Raw genomic sequence first — 21,546 nt, 5'->3', positions numbered from 1 at the left:
ATTGAGGTGGAGTTGTTGTATGCAAATACATGTGGAGCTAAAAATACTAAAATGTAAAATGTAAAATGTGGAGAACATCCACATTTCACATTGAAATGATGGGCTTGACAACAGTTGAAAACATATCTCACTACCCAAATACTGTACATGTAAAAATGTATTTGTCAATGTTCTCTAGTGGTACAATATTGTAACAACACCCTATTGCAACATTACTTTTTGGTTATTGTACAAGAGTGGCTTTTGTTAATTAACCTACCAATGACCAATGAAAGCCATGGTTGGTTTGACTTGAATGGTAAATGTGCAATCCATTTGACTTTCTGTCCCCTTTGTCTTTTTATTTTATCATTATTTTTCATCACTCATTTGCTTTTAACCATTTTTTTACTTTCGGCATCCTCTCTCATTGGCATTGCTTGGGTTGACCAGTCCATCCGCTGCAACCTTTAATGTTGGAAACGTGTTATTTTCATTATTTAGTCCCGAACCCCATGTCCCCATCCAAATCAGTGAGCCGACACAGCACTCCCAGTGAGACGGGAAGCCAGGACTCAGCCGATGGGGCCGCAGCCGGCAGGTAGGCAGCCATCTTGTTTATATTACTGTTATTATACTGCATTTTTAACCAATCAGCATTCAGGATTAGACCCACCCGTTGTATAATTAAGTGATAATGCCAGAGAAGCCGGTGTTTGGAGGATACAGTGGGGGAAAAAAGTATTTAGTCAGCCACCAATTGTGCAAGTTCTCCCACTTAAAAAGATGAGAGAGGCCTGTAATTTTCATCATAGGTACACTTCAACTATGACAGACAAAATGAGAAAAAAAAATCCATAAAATCACATTGTAGGATTTTTTATGAATTTATTTGCAAATTATGGTGGAAAATAAGTATTTGGTCAATAACAAAAGTTTCTCAATACTTTGTTATATACACTTTGTTGGCAATGACACAGGTCAAACATTTTCTGTAAGTCTTCACAAGGTTTTCACACACTGTTGCTGGTATTTTGGCCCATTCCTCCATGCAGATCTCCTCTAGAGCAGTGATGTTTTGGGGCTGTTGCTGGGCAACACAGACTTTCAACTCCCTCCAAAGATTTTCTATGGGGTTGAGATCTGGAGACTGGCTAGGCCACTCCAGGACCTTGAAATGCTTCTTCGAAGCCACTCCTTCGTTGCCCGGGCGGTGTGTTTGGGATCATTGTCATGCTGAAAGACCCAGCCACGTTTCATCTTCAATGCCCTTGCTGATGGAAGGAGGTTTTCACTCAAAATCTCACGATACATGGCCCCATTCATTCTTTCCTTTACACGGATCAGTCGTCCCTGGTCCCTTTGCAGAAAAACAGCCCCAAAGCATGATGTTTCCACTCCCATGCTTCACAGTAGGTATGGTGTTCTTTGGATGCAACTCAGCATTCTTTGTCCTCCAAACACGACGAGTTGAGTTTTTACCAAAAAGTCATCTGACCATATGACATTCTCCCAATCCTCTTCTGGATCATCCAAATGCACTCTAGCAAACTTCAGACGGGCCTGGACATGTACTGGCTTAAGCAGGGGGACACGTCTGGCACTGCATGATTTGAGTCCCTGGCGGCGTAGTGTGTTACTGATGGTAGGCTTTGTTACTTTGGTCCCAGCTCTCTGCAGGTCATTCACTAGGTCCCCCCCGTGTGGTTCTGGGATTTTTGCTCACCGTTCTTGTGATCATTTTGACCCCACGGGGTGAGATCTTGTATGGAGCCCCAGATCGAGGGAGATTATCAGTGGTCTTGTATGTCTTCCATTTCCTAATAATTGCTCCCACAGTTGATTTCTTCAAACCAAGCTGCTTACCTATTGCAGATTCAGTCTTCCCAGCCTGGTGCAGGTCTACAATTTTGTTTCTGGTGTCCTTTGACAGCTCTTTGGTCTTGGCCATAGTGGAGTTTGGAGTGTGACTGTTTGAGGTTGTGGACAGGTGTCTTTTATACTGATAACAAGTTCAAACAGGTGCCATTAATACAGGTAACGAGTGGAGGACAGAGGAGCCTCTTAAAGAAGAAGTTACAGGTCTGTGAGAGCCAGAAATCTTGCTTGTTTGTAGGTGACCAAATACTTATTTTCCACCATAATTTGCAAATAAATTCATTAAAAATCCTACAATGTGATTTTCTGGAAAAATTATTCTCAATTTGTCTGTCATAGTTGACGTGTACCTATGATGAAAATTACAGGCCTCTCTCATCTTTTTAAGTGGGAGAACTTGCACAATTGGTGGCTGACTAAATACATTTTTTCCCCACTGTATATTGGCACGGGTGTTGTTAGGCCCGAGACAAAGTCATAGATTTAACCGGTGGTAACTTGTGGAATAGACACCTGCTGGAATGCGGTTTTAACCAATCAGCCTTCAGGATTAGACCCACCTGTTGAATAATTTATTATAGCATATGGTTGAGTTAGAGTTACTGACCCAGACTAGGGCCAGGGCAAGAGAAACTGGAATATTGACTAGATGATAATATAATGAGTATGGCGCTTATCATCCAACATATCAGGGATGTTTTCTGAAAGAAAATCATTGACTGTTTAGATTCAGTAGTATTACTGTAGTATTATAGTGCCCCATTGGCTTTAAGGAATGCTACACGCAAAATGCATCATATGATGCATTAAGGCTGGTTTTTGCTTTACTGAAACTGCTTTATCTTGAAAACTTGACTGCTGACATGCACAATTTTGAGTGATTGACTAATTGTCAAATACTTAAAGATAGTTTTAATGACCTGGTGGTTGTATTAAAGTGACCAAACACTTTATGAGCATACAGTTTATCTGCGCTTCTAGCTCTCTTACTCTGACCAATTATATATCTCTCTTTGTCTCTTTGTATGGGACCTGCAGGTATAGGTAAGGATCAATGTTAGTGAGTGTGTTGTTGTGTCTTGTAGCTGTAGGTTTTGATACAGAGTATGTTACTGTCATTTATCTCATTTATATCATGACATAAGCACAATTCACAAGAGAACATTTAATCTCTAAACTGCTTGATGTGACGAGAATTATATTTAGACAGATAGATTTGACTTGGCATATCAAAACTCAAGGAATTTATGCATAACTTCTCATGTTGCTTTAGTTTTATGCTGTTTTAAGTTCCAATCCACATTTGTAGGGAAAGATAATTCTCTAAATGGTTAACTTTTCAGAGAGCATCCTTGGCCACAAAATGTCCTCCAAGTCCTGTACATTCTAGAATGCTCTGTAGATATCAACTTGATGCACAGAATTCAACTCTCACTTTTTTAAAGATGGAGCCTCCTAATCAGAAGTCACACAGTGACATGAGGACGATTGATCTCGTTTCTGCTTTCTGCACCCATAGCCAGCAGACAGGTCTATAATTAAGACCTTATAATGTACTGGCTGCTTGCTTTGCGGGAAAGCCAGTGAGCCCAATGTGACATGTGACACTCACTCAGGTCCTGTCACTGCTCTCCTCAGGAAGCCAAGGCTACATTCACAGGCGTCATGCACTGCTGCAGCCCATGTGTTATACATGCTTACAGCTGTATGTGTCATCATAGCTCACGTTCATCACTTTCTCACACCCCAAACCAACACTGATGACTAATGGGACTGTGTACTGTCCGGTCCAATTGTGTGTACTGTGTCAGATGTCTGTCACTGAGAAGAACCGCCAGAACTGCAATAGAGTACAATCTCTGCCAATAATTATTTTACTCTATCATCTGTTTGCTAAGCAGGCTGCCATTACAGAGGTGAATACAGTGTGTTACAGAGGAGGCTGGTGTTTGGAGATATAAGAGGACAGTGTCATTGCTATAGCTGGAATGGAATAAACGGAACGGTATGAAACACATAAAATATATGGAAACCTACAATGAACCTGTCCTCCTATATGTCCACCCAACAGCCTCCTCTGGTGTGTGAGGCTGCTGTCCCCATCAGGCATGGTGTGTTGGTCATTGTGACGGTGTCCCATGTTGAGTGTGCTCATTTATGACTGTGTCCCCTCTCAGGTCAGCGTTGTCTGGCGTTAGTAAGCATCAGTCACAGGCTCAGAGCGACAGGTAAGCATTTTCTACTCAAAGCAAGGAATGCCCCGAGCCCAAGCTTGTTGCCTACAGACAAGACACACAAACAAAGAGACAGACAGGCACAGTGATACAGACAGGCAAAAAATATTATGGCAGGTGTGTTTCTGTCAGGCATAAAACGCTACAAAGGGTTGTTCCTTACCTCCTGGGTGACTGCTGCCTGACGCCCGCTGTTTCCCTAAATCACTGGCTTGAAAGATTTCCACTTGCATGGTTCAATGGAAATAATTTATCTGTGACGGGACTGACAATACAGTCCTTTAGGGTGTCATCCCAGTTAAGACAGTCAGTCTGTCAGGGCGGGCGAAGCAGTTGACTCTTTACCGCGCTCTACTAGCATTATGTGTCTGTTAAAGTGGTAATGGGCATGTTCACCATTCCTGAAAGGTATTATTGAGAAGTTTAGCGGGTCAAAAATGCTAGCTACCCTGTCACAATTTGCACTTTGGGAGAAAACTTTAGAGAAAGCTCCAGTTTGTTTATAAGCAGCCCTGAATGATTGTTCCACAAGCCAAAGCAAACACAGCTTTATCACTAAAGATATATAAACATCATATATTCTTTATACATGACACATTGGTGTTATATACACTACCAGTCAAAAGTTTGGACACACCTACTCATTCAAGGGTTTTTCTTTATTTTTACTATTTTCTACATTGTAGAATAATAGTGAAGACATCAAAACTATGAAATAACACATATGGAATCATGTAGTAACCAAGAAAGTGTTAAACAAATCAAAATATATTTCATATTTGAGATTCTTCAAATAGCCACCCTTTGCCTTGATGACAGCTTTGCACACTCTTGGCATTCTCTCAACCAGCTTCATGAGGTAGTCACCTGGAATGCATTTCAATTAACAGGTGTGCCTTCTTAAAAGTTAATTTGTGGAATTTAATGTGTTTGAGCCAATCAGTTGTGTTGTGACAAGGTAGGGGGGTATACAGAAGATAGCCCTATTTGGTAAAAGACCAAGTCCATATTATGGCAAGAACAGCTCAAATAAGCAAAGAGAAACGACAGTCCATCATTACTTTAAGACATAAAGGTCAGTCAATACGGAACATTTCAAGAACTTTGAATGTTTCTTCAAATGCAGTCGCAAAAACCATCAAGCGCTATGATGAAACTGGCTCTCATGAGGACCGCCACAGGAAAGGAAGACCCAGAGTTACTTCTGCTGCAGAGGATAAGTTCATTAGAGTTACCAGCCTCAGAAATTGCAGCCCAAATATATGCTTCACGGAGTTCAAGTCACAGACACATCTCAACATCAACTGTTCAGAGGGAACTGTGTGAATCAGGCCTCCGTGGTCGAATTGCTGCAAAGAAACCACTACTAAAGGACACCAATTAGAAGAAGAGACCTGCTTGGGCCAAGAAACATGAGCAATGGACATTAGACCGGTGGAAATGTGTCCTTTGGTCTGGAGTCCAAATTGGAGATTTTTGGTTCCAACTGCCGGTGTGGGTGAACGGATGATCCCCGCATGTGTAGTTCCCATCGTAAAGCATGGAGGAGGTGTTATGGTGTGGGGGGGCTTTGCTGGTGACACTATCTGTGATTTATTTAGAATTCAAGGCACAGTTAACCAGCATGGCTACCACAGCATTCTGCAGCGATACGCCATCCCATCTGGTTTGGGCTTAGTGGGACTATCATTTGATTTTCAACAGGACAATGACCCAACACACCTCCGGCCTGTGTAAGGGCTATTTTACCAAGAAGGAGAGGGATGGAGTGCTGCATCAGATGACCTGGCCTCCACAATTCCCAGACCTCAACCCAATTGAGATGGTTTGGGATGAGTCGGACGGCAGAGTGAAGGAAAAGCAGCCAACAAGTGCTCAGCATATGTGGGAACTCCTTCAAGACTGTTGGAAAAGCTTTCCAGTTGAAGCTGGTTGAGAGAATGCCAAGATTGTGCAAGGCTGTCATCAAGGCAAAGGGTGGCTATTTGAAGAATCTCAAATATAAAATATATTTTGATTTGTTTAACACTCTTTTGGTTACTACATGATTCCATATGTGTTATTTCATAGTTTTGATGTCTTCACTATTATTCTACAATGTAGAAAATAGTAAAAATAAAGAAAAACCCTGGAATTAATAGGTGTATCCAAACTTTTGACCGGTACTGTATGTCATAGAAATGCTTTCATATAGTGAATGTGATTGTGTACATGTATTGTGCCTTGTGTATGATATATGTCAAGATGCATACATTGTGCGCTGGTGCAATGTATTGTTGGCATAAACTGGTATATATGAAAGATGAAAATACAACACAGCTGTTTGTAAAGCTTCTGGCACCCTGTGCCCCATTTCACAATTATGTTGAATTATGTTGCATTATGTTGGATTGTGTTACATTATGTTACATTGTGTTGCATTATGTTGCATTGTGTTGCGTTGCATTGCATTGTGTTGCATTATGTTGCATTATGTTGCATTGTGTTGCATTATGTTGCATTGTGTTGCATTATGTTGCATTGTGTTGCGTTGCATTGCATTGTGTTGCATTATGTTGCATTGTGTTGCATTATGTTTCATTGTGTTGCGTTGCATTGCTTTGTGTTGCATTATGTTGCATTGTGTTGCATTATGTTGCATTGTGTTGCATTATGTTGCATTGTGTTGTGTTGCATTATGTTGCATTATGTTGCATTATGTTGCATTATGTTGCATTCTCTCCAACATATGAGGGATCTTTTTATATTTGTCCAACCATTTGGATTCTGCAGAACCGATAATACACATTTCTACACGTTTGCATATCTTCACATAATCATATATTACCTCATACATTTTGGGTCATCAAGTGTTGTTTTTCCATACATAGTTATTATTAAACCATTTTCACATTTCCCATGACATGTTGTACAAATGTTGTACATTTGTCCCACCATAACTTAAATGTTATCTTCCTCAAATAGATATTCTGATATTTTGCCAATAATCTATAACAGGGAGATAGATATATACATTAAAAAAACATTTCCCTCATTGAATTGCTCAACAGTCTTGTCCCCTTGTTACAACAACTGATTATGCTTGTCCTGTGTGTCTCAATGCCGTTGCATGCGTTTTTGTGTCTAAAGTTATTATGTTATGTGTGTGTGTGTGTGTGTGTGTGGTTTGTGTCAATTCTGTTTCAATTCAGTCAATCAAGGAATTTATTAGAAATTCCAAATCAAGAATGGAAAAATCCTAAATGAAAAGAAATGGCAGTTATCTGTGAGTTACTGTGGTGGCTAACCTCTTAACCTGGCATGTACTCTCCCTTCCTCCCTCACGCACCCTGCTGCCAACCCGAGGACCCTGCAGTGGGACACTGACCCCTCTGTGCTGCAGCTGCAGGCTGACTCCGAGCTAGGGTACTTACCTGCTCCTCTCCTCTCTTTCCTTCTTTTGTCCTTCTCTCTATCCTTGCTCCTTTTGGGGCGGTGTGTGGTCCAATCAGAGAAGGGCTGTCTGAACACCAAGGGTGTAGTCAGAGATATGAAACATGCATAACATTGCAGATAGAAATGCCATGAACAGAGCTCACTTGAGTCCTTACTCTACATGTCAGATTGACTTGTCTGCTCTACGCAGGGGCGCAACTTTCACTGGGGACGGGGGGGACATGTCCCCTCCACATTCTGAAATTGCATTTATGTCCCCCCCAGTTTTATCATTGAAATGTGATACAAAACGAGGCAAAGGTGTGCTTTAGGACCATGCGGACGCCTCTGAGCAGTCGGGTAGGCTGTTTGGAGTGTTTATCCAACTGGATTTTAAAAAATAAACACTACCAGTGAAAAGTTTGGACACCAACTCATTCAAGGGTTTTTCTTTATTTTGACTATTTTTTACATTGTAGAATAATAGTGAAGATATCAAAACTATGAAATAACACATATGGAATCATGTAGTAACCAAAAACGTGTTAAACAAATCAAAATGTATTTGAGATTCTTCAAATAGCCACCCTTTGTCTTGATGACAACTTTGCACACTCTTGGCATTCTCTCAACCAGCTTCACCTGGAATGCTTTTCCAACAGTCTTGAAGGAGTTCCCACATATGCTGAGCACTTGTTGGCTGCTTTTCCTTCACTCTGCGGTCCGACTCATCCCCAACCATCTCAATTGGGTTGAGGTCAGGGGATTGTGGAGGCCAGGTCATCTGATGCAGCACTCCATCACTCTCCTTCTTGTGTAAAATAGCCCTTACACAGCCTGGAGGTGTGTTGGGTCATTGTCCTGTTGAAAAACAAATGATAGTCCCACTAAGCCCAAACCAGATGGGATGGCGTATCGCTGTAGAATGCTGTGGTAGCCATGCTGGTTAAGTGTGCCTTGAATTCTAAATAAATCACATACAGTGTCACCAGCAAAGCACCCCCACACCATAACACCTCCTCCTCCATGCTTTACGGTGGGAAATACACATGCGGAGATCATCCGTTCACTCACAACACGTCTCACAAAGACACGGCGGTTGGAACCAAAAATCTCCAATTTGGACTCCAGACCAGAGAACAAATTTCCACTGATCTAATGTCCATTGCTCGTGTTTCTTGGCCCAAGCAGGTCTCTTCTTCTTATTGGTGTCCATTAGTAGTGGTTTCTTTGCAGCAATTCGACCATGAAGGCCTGATTCACACAGTCCCCTCTGAACAGTTGATGTTGAGATGTGTCTGTTACTTGAACTCTGTGAAGCATTTATTTGGGCTGCAATTTCTGAGGCTGGTAACTCAATTGAACTTATCTTCAGCAGCAGAGGTAACTCTGGGTCTTCCATCCCTAATGGTGGTCCTCATGAGAGCCAGTTTCATCATAGCGCTTGATGGTTTTTGCAACTGCACTTGAAGAAACTTTCAAAGTTCTTGACATTTTCCGTATTGGCTGACCTTCATGTCTTAAAGTAATGATGGACTGTCTTTTCTCTTTGCTTATTTGAGCTGTTCTTGCCATAATATGGATTTGGTCTTTTACCAAATTGTCATGCGTCAATGTGTAGCGGTAGGACGGAGTCAGGCGCAGGACACAGAACGTAGTCAACACCGTACTTTACTTGTCACAAGTAAATAAACATATCTTCCACGCAGGGAAGAAAATACCGACTCACAATGTCAATGATAACAAAACAACGAACAATCACGCACAACACCATGAGGGAACCAGAGGGTAAAATAGGGAAACAAATTATCGTAATTGGAACCAGGTGTGTGCAATATAGACAAAACAAGTAGAACACAGAAACATAGATCGGTGGCAGCTAGTACTCCGGTGACGACGAACGCCGGAGCCTGCCCGAGCAAGGAGGAGGAGCAGCCTCGGCTGAATTCGTGACAGTACTCCCCCCCCCGGGGCCGCACGCCGACACTGGTCTCGGGGACGGCCAGGAGGACGCGGAGCAGGGCGAGTCGGATGACGACGGTGGAAATCCCTCAACAGGGAGGGATCGAGGATGTCCCTCCTAGGAACCCAGCACCGTTCCTCCTGACCGTACCCCTCCCACTCCGCGAGATACTGCAGGCCCCCCACCCGACGCCTCGAATCCAGGATGGAACGGACCGAGTACGCCGGTGCCCCCTCGATGTCCAGTGGGGATGGAGGGACCTCCCGCACCTCAGACTCCTGGAGCGGACCAGCTACCACCGGCCTGAGGAGAGACACATGGAACGAGAGGTTAATATGGTAATCAGGGGGGAGCTGTAACTTATAACAAACCTTGTTCAATCTCCTCAGGACTTTAAATGGCCCCACAAACCGCCGACCCAGCTTCCGGCAGGGCAGGCGAAAGGGCAGGTTTCGGGTCGAGAGCAAGACCATACACCGGGGCCTCACTGCGGTGGCGGTCGGCGCTCGCCTTCTGTTGCCTGATAGCCCGTTGCAGGCTTCCATGGGCAGCGTTCCAGGTTTCCTCCGAGCGCCGAAACCATTCATCCACCGCAGGTGCCTCGATCTGGCTCTGATGCCATGGTGCCAGGACCGGCTGATAACCTAGTACACTGAAATGGAGACAGGTTAGTGGAGGAGTGGCGGAGGGAGTTTTGGGCCATCTCTGCCCAGGGGATGTAAACCGACCAATCCCCCAGCCGGTCCTGGCAATAGGACCTCAGAAACCTACCCACATCCTGGTTTACTCTCTCCACCTGCCCATTACTCTCGGGGTGAAACCCCCCCCCGAGGTCAGGCTGATCGTGACCTCCAGATGGTCCATGAACGCCCTCCAGACCCTTGATGTGAACTGGGGACCCCGATCAGACACTATATCCTCAGGTACCCCGTAGTGCCAGAAGACGTGAGTAAACAGGGCCTCTGCAGTCTGTAGGGCCGTAGGGAGACTGGGCAAAGGAATGAGACGGCAGGACTTAGAAAACTGATCCACAACAACTAAGATTGTGGTATTCCCTTGTGACGGGGGGAGGTCCGTAACGAAAATCCACCGATAGGTGTGACCACGGCCGTTGTGGAACGGGTAGGGGTTGTAATTTCCCTCTGGGCAGGTGTCTAGGTGCCTTGCACTGGGCGCACACCGAGCAGGAGGAAACATAAACCCTCACATCCTTAGCTAAAGTAGGCCACCAGTACTTCCCACTAAGACAGCGCACTGTCCGACCGATGCCAGGATGACCAGAAGAGGGTGACGTATGAGCCCAATAGATCAATCGATCGCGAACATCAGACGGAACGTACACACGCCCCACTGGACACTGGGGGGGGGAGTGGGCTCCGTGCGTAATGCCCGCTCGATGTCCGCGTCAACCTCCCATACCACCGGTGCCACCAGACAAGAAGCCGGAAGTATGGGAGTGGGCTCCCTGGACCGCTCTTCTGTGTCATACAGCCGGGACAGAGCATCTGCCTTAGCATTCTGGGAACCTGGTCTGTGCGAGAAGGTGACATCAAAACGTGTGAAAAACATGGCCCACCTTGCCTGGCGAGGGTTCAGTCTCCTCGCTGCCCGGATGTACTCCAGATTGCGGTGGTCAGTCCAAATGAGGAAAGGGTGTTTTGCCCCCTCAAGCCAATGTCTCCACGCCTTCAGAGCCTTAACAACAGCTAACAGCTCTCGGTCCCCCACATCATAGTTTCGCTTCGCCGGGCTGAGCTTCTTCGAAAAGAACACACAGGGGCTGAGCTTTGGTGGCGTACCCGAGCGCTGAGAGAGTACAGCTCCTATCCCAGCCTCGGACGCGTCCACCTCGACTATGAATGCCAAAGAGGGATCCGGATGAGCCAGCACGGGAGCCGAGGTGAACAGAGCCTTCAGGTGACCAAAAGCCCTGTCCGCCTCAGCTGACCACTGCAGGCGCACCGGTCCCCCCTTCAGCAAGGAGGTAATGGGAGCCGCTACCTGACCAAAGCCCCGGATAAACCTCCGGTAGTAGTTGGCAAACCCTAAGAATCACTGCACTTCCTTAACCGTGGTTGGAGTCGGCCAATTACGCACGGCTGAAATGCAGTCATTTTCCATCTCCACCCCTGACGCGGACAGGCGGTAGCCTAAGAAGGAGACGGACTGTTGAAAGAACAGACATTTCTCAGCCTTGAGGTACAGGTCATGTTCCAACAGTCGACCAATCACCTTGCGCACCAGGGACACATGCTCGGCTCGTGTAGCGGAGTATATGAGAATATCATCTATATACACCACTACACCCTGTCCGTGCAGGTCCCTGAAAATCTAATCGACAAAGGATTGGAAGACTGAGGGAGCATTCATCAACCCGTACGGCATGACGAGGTACTCATAGTGCCCAGAGGTGGTACTAAATGCCGTCTTCCACTCATCCCCTTCCCGGATATGCACCAGGTTGTACGCGCTCCTGAGATCCAATTTGGTGAAGAAGTGCGCCCCGTGCAATGACTCTGTCATACTAGCAATGAGAGGTAGTGGATAACTGTACTTCACCGTTATCTAATTGAGACCTCGATAGTTAATGCACGGGCGTAAACCTCCATCCTTCTTCTTCAAAAAAAAGAAACTTGAGGAGGCAGGGGAAGTGGAAGGCCGAATGTATCCCTGTCCCAGAGATTCGGAGACATGTGTTTCCATAGCCGCCGTCTCTTCCTGTGACAGAGGATACACGTGCAGCGCCCTCCTGGAGATTTATCGCACAATCCCCCTGTCGATGGGGTGGTAATCGAGTCGCCTTCCTTTTACAGAAGGCGAGAGCCAAATCGGCATATTCGGGAGGAATGTGCATAGTGGAGACCTGGTTTGGACTCTCCACCGTAGTTGCACCTATGGAAACACCTACACCTCTCCGAGCACTGACGGGACCATCCCTTGAGAGCCCTCTGTTGCCACGAAATATTGGGGTCATGAGAGGCTAACCAGGGAAGCCCCAACACCACTGGAAACGCAGGAGAATCGATCAGGAAGAGACTAATTCTCTCCTCATGACCCTCCTGCGTTTTCATCCAGAGTGGAGCTGTGACCTCCCTAATCAGGCCTGACCCTAAAGGGTGACTATCTAAGGCATGTATAGGGAAGGGCACATCAACAGGCACAATAGGGATCCCTAATCTATGTGCAAATAGACGGTCCATAAAAATCCCAGCTGCGCCTGAATCTACGAGCGCCTTATGCTGGGAATGCGGGGAAAACTCAGGAAATTCTATGTGAACACACGTGCGCAACAGGGAGCTCTGGGTGAGTCGGGTGCCTACTCACCTGGGATGGTCCCAAGCAAACTTCAGACGGGCCTGGACATGTACTGGCTTAAGCAGGGGGACACGTCTGGCACTGCAGGATTTGAGTCCCTGGCGGCGTAGTGTGTTACTGATGGTAGGCTTTGATACTTTGGTCCCAGCTCTCTGCAGGTCATTCACTAGGTCCCCCCGTGTGGTTCTGGGATTTTTGCTCACCGTTCTTGTGATCATTTTGACCCCACGGGGTGAGATCTTGCGTGGAGCCCCAGATCGAGGGAGATTATCAGTGGTCTTGTATGTCTTCCATTTCCTAATAATTGCTCCCACAGTTGATTTCTTCAAACCAAGCTGCTTACCTATTGCAGATTCAGTCTTCCCAGCCTGGTGCAGGTCTACAATTTTGTTTCTGGTGTCCTTTGACAGCTCTTTGATCTTGGCCATAGTGGAGTTTGGAGTGTGACTGTTTGAGGTTGTGTACAGGTGTCTTTTATACTGATAACAAGTTCAAACAGGTGCCATTAATACATGTAACGAGTGGAGGACAGAGGAGCCTCTTAAATAAGAAGTTACAGGTCTGTGAGAGCCAGAAATCTTGCTTGTTTGTAGGTGACCAAATACTTATTTTCCACCATAATTTGCAAATAAATTCATTAAAAATCCTACAATGTGATTTTCTGGATTTTTTTTCCTCAATTTGTCTGTCATAGTTGACGTGTACCTATGATGAAAATTACAGGCCTCTCTCATCTTGCACAATTGGTGGCTGACTAAATACTTATTTTCCCCACTGTATATATATATGTATTATGTCCCCCCCACTTCTAAAACCAAAGTTGCGCCCCTGGCTCTACGCAATATATTTATATCTGAATGTTCCACAACATTATGTCCCACTGAATGAAGCCCTGATGAGGTACTGCAGACATAAAAGGAGTGAATCACCATATTAAATGTTCCAGTGTAATGCTCTGTGACCCACTACTTCCTGTCTGTCTCCATCCAGGCGCAGGATGCACAGACTGGGGGCGTCTAAGATCACACAGGTGGACTTCCTACCCAGAGAGGTGGTGTCGTACTGCAAAGAGACTCAGACGCCCATCACCCATCTGTCTGAGGGTGAGTGTGTAAGGTGGGCGTGTGTGAGCGTGTGCCTGTGTGAAAAATATGTGTTGTTTATGATTTCGAAGGACCAATAAAAAGGGATAAAAAACTTAGATGCTGGATTTTAGGCCGGTAGCAACCACCACAAGGTGTCCGTTCAGAACACGAGGAAGCAGTAGTTCCAGTTCAAGGTTTAATGTAGATCCACACACACAGATACAACACCACTCTCTCTGATATTAATTGTGGGTATTTAGCTGCACGGACAATAAACATCAGAAAGAAAATCAATTTCTTCTAAGGAGATAGAATAAGCAGGAGAGAAAAACAGGTTGGTCATCAGAATGGAAACTACAGACTGCCTGAGGCCCTGCCTGGTCGGGTATTACGCTAAGTCCCGGGGAAAAAGGCTGCTGATTGGCTAATAAAATTATGATGATTGGCGTGACCTTATTCCAATAGGAAAACCAAAGAAAGTTGGGGTCTTGGAAAGGAGAAGAGCTGGCCGTTTTTACACTGTGAGTATTTTATCATTGACTTAATACAGCAATACCGTTCTCTCGATTGCTCCCTCTCTACAACATACCCTCTAAAAAACAACATACCCTCTACAGTTCAACACTTTTAAACGTTTTTATGATTCCATTAAAACCGTCTGAAAGCAGAGTCCACATTGATCTGATCGTCATTACTGCTGTAGTGGGCTTTACCTCCTGCTTTGATCCAAAGTCTGTAAACCTGGAGCACTTTAAATCAATTTGACCGACACAGCCCTCCATTTCCTGAGAGAGAGAGGGGGAGAGAGAGAGAGAGAGAGAGAGAGAGAGGAAGGGAGAGAAAAGGAGAGAGCGCAGAGAGAGAGAGAGAGAGAGAGAGAGAGAGAGAAAGAGACAGAGAGAGAGAGAGAGAGAGACAGAGAGAAAGAGACAGAGAGAGAGAGAGAGAGAGAGAGAGAGAAAGAGAGAGAGACAGAGAGAGAGAAATAGAGAGAGAGAGAGAGAAAGAGAGAGAGACAGAGAGAGAGAGAGAGAGAGAGAGGAAGGGAGAGAAAAGGAGAGAGCGCAGAGAGAGAGAGAGAGAGAGAGAGAGAGAGCAGGAGGAGGCTTTTTTAAAAGAGATGCCTGCCTGCTTGTCAGTGTCTGTACTCTAGCTGCCTGAATTAGAGAGCAGACACCACATTGACTGCTCTAGGTGGATGCAGACTGATTGTCTGGGGGTAATACAAGATGGCTGCCACTGTCAGAGGAGAGGAGGATCACCTGGAATGGTGCCTGTCTCTCTCGCAGTGTCTTTTGTCTGTCTGTCTATCTTTCTGTCTGTCTGTCTCCTCAGACTGAATTGGAACTGAGGCACTACATTTGATTCTGTTGAGAGAGAGAGAGAGAGAGAGAGAGAGAGAGAGAGAGAGAGAGAGAGAGAGAGAGAGAGAGAGAGAGAGAGAGAGAGAGAGAGAGAGAGAGAGAGAGAGAGAGAGAGAGAGAGAGAGTTTTCATTTGTGTAACATAACAAGGCCTGCATAGTATTAGCATTTGTATACCACTGTGGTAGCTAGCCGTAATGTAAAGCATCAGTTCTATCACCCTTATATAGCCCTGCTCTGGTCCTCCTTACCATCATGCACTTGGGTCTGTACAGACATGTGTAACATTGTCTCACAAAATGGAACCTTGTGTAATTCCCTGTCTGAGAGTGTGATTTCTTTCTTCTTCTCCTGGTTCCTTGATCCCTCTGTTGGCTCCAGCTGGTGGCCATGTGATCTCAGACTTCCTGTCATTATAATGGATGTGTTTTTATTCTTTCCACTTCCTTGAAGCCTGATCAGAATTAAAAAGGCTGTTTGGAATTTCCTGTCAAGGCAGGATCATTTATTCAACAAGTGCAACCACTGACAGACCCTTTGATTGGCCGTTGCTCCGTGCAGTAGGGAGAGGAGGTGTGTGTGTGTGTGTGTTTATGTATGTGTATGTGTGTGTCGTGGGTCGACATCTGTGAGCTAGCGCAGGTTGTCCGTGGGGAGGTGAACTCGGCCCTAGGCGACCCTGCAGTGGAGGAGATGTGAGAGGGGGTGGGTGAGAGGGGAGATGATCTGAATAGGTTACTCTGGCCACCTGCTACATAACAGTGTTCCCCCCTGACTGTGTGTTTGTTCAGGCAACGCCAGGAGTTCCTCTCGCTGATTGGTAAACCTAAACAGATACTACACGTTCTCCGTTAGCTGGCGTTCACCGTGGTTAGAACCGGGGTCAGACAGGTGCTGCTGGGTCTTGGAACTGGGTTCTGGTGTTTTAGGTGCGGCGGTGGAATATTGGAACGTTCTTAGGATTTCTCGCTGGTGTTGGAGGCGATTATGACTTGACCCCTTGTGCCAAACAGTGGTCGTTCCGAACCATGGCCCAGACAGATTAGGCAGGGCTGTCTTTAAGTGTTTTCAGATCTAGTGTACTGTAATGTCTCCCCAAGGGTTTGTGTGAATTACAGTGTTTAGGGTCCTCATGCGGGTGGGTGAAAGCATGGTCAAAACTAGTCATGCTCTGGAGGTGCAGAAACTCATGATTAATATATTATGGAATATTCTCTCTCTCTTTCTCTCTCTCTCTCTCTCTCTCTCTCTCTCTCTCTCTCTCTCTCTCTCTCTCTCTCTCTCTCTCTCTCTCTCTCTCTCTCTCTCTCTCTCTCTCTCTCTCTCTCTCCCTCTCTCTCTCTCTCTCCATCTCCATCTCCATCTCTCTGCCCTCAGGGCCTGAGAAAGGACATATGATCCGGGTCGGCAGGTCAAACAATTCAGCCTAATTTCCCTGGGATGGTGTCTCTGTGTTGTGTTAAAACTGACATTTCTGGGAAAAGAGAGACAAAGACGGGGACAAAGAGAGTGAAAGAGGGATAAAACCAGCTGCCAGCCTGCTGGGGAATAGAGGGGTAATTACGCTTTTTAATTGTGGTGCCAAGCTAATTCTCTACGGTGTGTCCAGGGTTACGTCCCAAATGACACCCTATTCCCTACACAGTGCACTACTTTTGACCAGAACCCATGGGCTCTCCTTTAGATATGCTGCTGTTCACTGTTCGGTGGTGCACTGGTTTCAAAAAATACGATTGGCCTATGCTGAGGTTCCTACTGTGAGTGGTTGTCAAGGCGACTGTAGCGTAACTGACCTTTTTACGTTGTTGAGTTTTATTGTTATCAATGAAGCATGGCTGCTGCTGTGCTGTTAAGGGCAGCAGTGGGTCACATGGTTTAACTGTGTGTTTCACCAATAAAACATCTGATAGTAGTCAGATCTCACTGGCCTGTCCAGACAACTTATTTATACGTTTTTAATTTTGTTTTATATGTATTTTATTATTTGATATGCCTTTTTATATTGAGTGGCACCAGTAACGGCCCTGAAATGCAGAATAGAGCAGAGAAAAAGTCTAGCTCAATTTCTCTATTGGTGAAACTGAAGGTCAGTGGAGTTATTGACTTGCCCAGCAATGTCGCAATAAAGACGGTCTGAATTTGAAACATGAAGCGTTTGTAAGGCCATGACGATATTCAAAATGGCGGACGTCTGTGTGTGTGACAGGAACTGAAAGTCTTCTCGTTCGCTAGTCTCTTTGACTGTGGACGGATGACTCAGTGATTCTCATATTATTTGTCAACGTCTTGAACTCTTGACCTCCCATTTTTCCCAGAGCTACTCGTTCCTTCTCTCCATGATTGGCCCTGGGGTGTCTGGTAGTAGTAGTACTAGTAGTAGTGTGACTCTCATTTAACTTAATGCAATAAACCTTAGCATTTCCGAAAGCACTTTTTCCATAATGACTATGTGTTGTGTGTGCTTTGTGCAGGTCCCCTGTACCATTGATTCCCATTGAGTTGTCAGCGGATCTGTTTGTCTTAAGTGTGCATTGTGTCACACAATCAGATTAAGGCCCAGTCATTAGGAGTTTCATAAAGATGGCTCCAGGTCCTGATTGGCCTCATGATGTCTATGAAAGAGCAGGCTTGTGGTCTGTCTGTATGACTACACATTGCTGGGTGACATAGCAGAGACATACTGTAGCCTTTCCTGTGGACTACGGACTAACAGTTCCCAGCAAACTCAGCTTAGCTACTTTACCATGGTTATTTGTAGGATTTCACTTATTACTCTTACAGTTACATGCTAGGCTGGTCAGTGTGTTACGGTGTAGGGTGACGTTGCCCCTAGATACTGATCTTGGGTCAGTTTAGCATTTCCCCCCCGTGCGTGTACTATCGTGTTTGGGATCCAGATAGTGGAATAGCCCTTTAAAGCTGATACAAGGTCAAATATGATTTTCCTCCCGCTGATAGTTAAGGGTAGCATTTAGGGAAGGGTAATCTGATCCTAGAGCTGTGGTAAAGGGCTATAAGTCTATACTCTTAGAAAAAAGGGTTCCATAAGGGTTCCTACGGCTGTCCCCATAGGAGAACCCTTTTTGGTTCCAGGGAGAACCATTTTTGGTTCCATGTAGAACCCTTGTGGGTTCCATGTAGAACCCTCTGTGGAAAGGCGCTTACATGGAACCCAAAAGGGTTCTACCTGGAACCAAAAGGGTTCTACCTCAAACCAAAAAAGGGTTCTTCAAAGGGTTCTCCTATGGGGACAGATGCTATCTGGAACCAAAAAGGGTTCTTCGTCTGTCCCCATAGGAGAACCCTTTGAAGAACACATTTTGGTTCCAGGTAGAACCCTTTTTGATTCCATGTAGAACCCTTTCCACAGAGGGTTTTACATGGAACCCAAAATAGTTCTACCTGGAACCAAAAAGGGTTCTCCTATGGGGACAGCCGCAGAACCCTTTTAGAACCCTTTTTTCAGCCCTCCTGCGCTGAGATGCTTTTTGAATATGGGCCCAGATCTCTCTCTCCCCCCCCTCCCATCTCTATGAGTTTTAGTCTCTCTTTCACCCTGAGCCCAGCCAAACCAACACAACCAGGAAGGGACTGTGGGAAGGTCAGAGTGCTGACACAGCACTCCATCCGCTATTCGCCCTCTTTACTGATTTCCATCAGGGATATAAGTTTCCATTTTAAACTTATTAAAAAGGAACCCTTCACGGTTGAATGGCTGTGTGTGTGTGTGTGTGTGTGTGTGTGTGTGTGTGTGTGTGTGTGTGTGTGTGTGTGTGTGTGTGTGTGTGTGTGTGTGTGTGTGTGTGTGTGTGTGTGTGTGTGTGTGTGTGTGTGTGTCCGCGTTCGTGGGTGTGTGTGTCCGCGTTCGTGTGTGCTTGTATGCATGTGTGTGTGTGTGTGTGTTATGCGCTTGTGCCTGATAGGTTTGGACCAGGATCAGTTTGACTTAAGCTCAGTAAGTGCCCAGTTCCAGTCCAGCCCAGTCTAGTCCAAAGCCCAGGCATCAGTTTTGCTCAACGGGGCCTTACAAGGCTAGTAATGGGCCGAAGCGGAAAGGTGGCCAGAGAGAGAGAATGGGGGAGAGAGAAAGGGAGAGAGGGAGAGAGAGAACTAGAAAGGCAGAGAGAAAAGGGAGAGAGAGAATGCTGGAGCAGTTGAGAGAGAAGAGTAGTTTGGTCCAGGGCTGCCGGGAGACTTGTCAGTCATTGTGAGCACTGAACCACAATTAAAATGTGCCTAGAGAAGTACAGTTTCTTCTACACTGGGTTACCACTCTGGAAACCACCTCAACTGGGTTTCAAGTTGACAGGGTCAAAGGTGTGTATTGGGTGGGGGTGGGTGGGGATGGGTTGGTGTGTGTGTGTGTGTGTGTTGTGTGTGTGTGTGTGTGTGTGTTGTGTGTGTTGTGTGTGTGTGTTGTGTGTGTGTGTGTGTTGTGTGTGTGTGTGTGTGTGTTGTGTGTGTACATAGTGTGTATTTTCTTTCTTCATGCTTTCCTACAGCATTTTTCTGGACCATTAGCTCCCAAGGACTGTGTTGTGTATGTGCGAGAGTGTGTGTGTGTGCATGTGTCTATGCATGTGTGTAAAGGGGTTTCGTTCATTCGTAGTGATACACTTGCTGGTTGTTATTTTTGTACAGTTGTGCTTTTCTCTGGCTTGTGGTGGTCTGTTAATGGCTGGCTTGTGGTGGTCTGTTAATGACTGCTAATTGCAAGAAAACAGAAAACACCCTGCTATAGAACTTCATTACCCCATGTTGAACCCATAAAAAAAAAAAAGCAAATAGCAAATTGTGAAATGATTCCGGCCAACATGTTGATACATTTTTTATTGTTGATGGGTTTTTGATCTTGAAGTGATTTTTAGATCCAATGAAAAATACTCACACCGCAATACTCACACTATTATTTATGGTAAGGTTGATTTGTTCATTGTTTACATCATCACTATGCTAGTAATGATATTAGCGTTAGCAAAGGATGTTGCCGAAACGTGTTTGTCCTGTGGTTCTTGAAATTAATGGAGTACTGCAATACTTATTTAAAGTGAGAGCAGATTTTCTGTATTATTTCAGAAGGGCTGACAGCAAAGATGACCAAAATGAATTGTTTTATAAGACTGATGCAAGGACACAAATACTTTGTATCCACTTTGTCTTATTCGGCCAGTCAGTCAGTCGGTCAGCCAGCCGGTCAGCCAGTCAGCCAGTTGGTCAGCCAGCCAGTCAGCCAGTCAGTCAGTCGGTCAGCCAGTCAGTCAGCCAGTCAGTCAGCCAGTTAGTCAGCCAGCCAGTCGGTCAGCCAGTCAGCCAGTCAGTCGGTTAGCCAGTCAGCCAGTCGGTCAGCCGGTCAGCCAGTCAGTCAGTCAGCCAGTCAGCCAGTTGGTCAGCCAGTTGGTCAGCCAGTCGGTCAGCTAGTCAGTTAACCAGTTAGTCAGCCAGCCAGTCAGCCAGCCAGTCAGCCAGTCAGTCGGTCAGACAGTTAGCCAGTCAGTCAGTCGGTCAGCCAGTTAGCCAGTCAGCCAGTCGGTCAGCCAGTCAACCAGTCAGACAGAGACAGGGTGGCGGTAAATGTTCTCTATGTTCTGTAAAAGTTCAGCCAGTGTGTCACAGATTATCTCATTGACCTCAGGACAGAGGTTAGACCTCAGGACAGAGGTTATCATAGATCTCAGGATTACTGTCTCTGATGGAGGTCTGTGTAATGGCTGTCCTCCCTATCTCCCCCGTTTCCCAGAGGCCTACAGCAGGGTGTGCATGCGTGTGTGTGTGTGTGTACCCTCCTAGCCCTCCTATAGCCCCCGTCAGCTAGTCTCACTGCCTAGGAGAGAGAGAGGGTGAGGGGCTTTTGCCTTGAACAGGGACGGGCAGGGCGTTACCGGGGCACATATGGAAGCGTTTGGGCTAGCCATGTTGTTCCAGCTCTCTCATGCGAGGGAAAACCTGAAGGTGTCGGTGTTCTCGAGGCAAAGGTTACCAACAGAATCCCGCGGAGAGCGGTCGCAGGGTTGAGGACGCTCTCACAAAGTTGTGTTTGGGAGGCTGGAGAGATGGAGGGATGGAGGAGGGTGAGGGGAGGGAGGAGAGAAAGGAAGGACAAATTAAGATCCTATTTCCTTTACTCTTTCTTTTTTTGACTCTTGTCTCCCTCTCAGTCAGATCCTGCTAGTCAGAGTTAATCGGCGAGCGTCTCTCATTTTTCTCTCTCTGTGTTCCGAGCAGTTCTGAAAACGGTTTCAGTTTGGGTTTCAGTTTGGGTTTCATCGCCCTCAGAAGGGCAGGGAGACGACGACTCATGTTTCACCCAGAAGAAAA

At 45.8% G+C, this 21,546-nt stretch overlaps 1 protein-coding gene across 11 annotated transcripts in view; it reads left to right on the top strand.

Annotated features, from left to right (window-relative positions):
* LOC121585869 (cytoplasmic dynein 1 intermediate chain 1) overlaps positions 1–21,546 on the top strand; it is a 131,019-nt gene that overhangs the window by 8,153 nt on the left and 101,320 nt on the right. For 2 of the 11 annotated variants that reach the window (XM_041902156.1, XM_041902154.1), the window contains exons 4-8: positions 433–580; positions 2,896–2,901; positions 4,035–4,085; positions 7,437–7,496; positions 13,774–13,886. In XM_041902156.1, coding sequence (XP_041758090.1) covers positions 433–580; positions 2,896–2,901; positions 4,035–4,085; positions 7,437–7,496; positions 13,774–13,886 — 378 coding nt within the window. The remainder of the gene's footprint in view (positions 1–432; positions 581–2,895; positions 2,902–4,034; positions 4,086–7,436; positions 7,497–13,773; positions 13,887–21,546) is intronic. The other 9 variants (XM_041902160.1, XM_041902159.1, XM_041902163.1 and 6 more) reach the window with 7 other exon arrangements.

Source organism: Coregonus clupeaformis, chromosome 17 (genome assembly GCF_020615455.1).
Source record: "Coregonus clupeaformis isolate EN_2021a chromosome 17, ASM2061545v1, whole genome shotgun sequence".
Classification (NCBI taxonomy): domain Eukaryota; kingdom Metazoa; phylum Chordata; class Actinopteri; order Salmoniformes; family Salmonidae; genus Coregonus; species Coregonus clupeaformis.
Note: the sequence above shows the minus strand (reverse complement) of the source record. Positions and strands in the feature narration are given on the sequence as shown.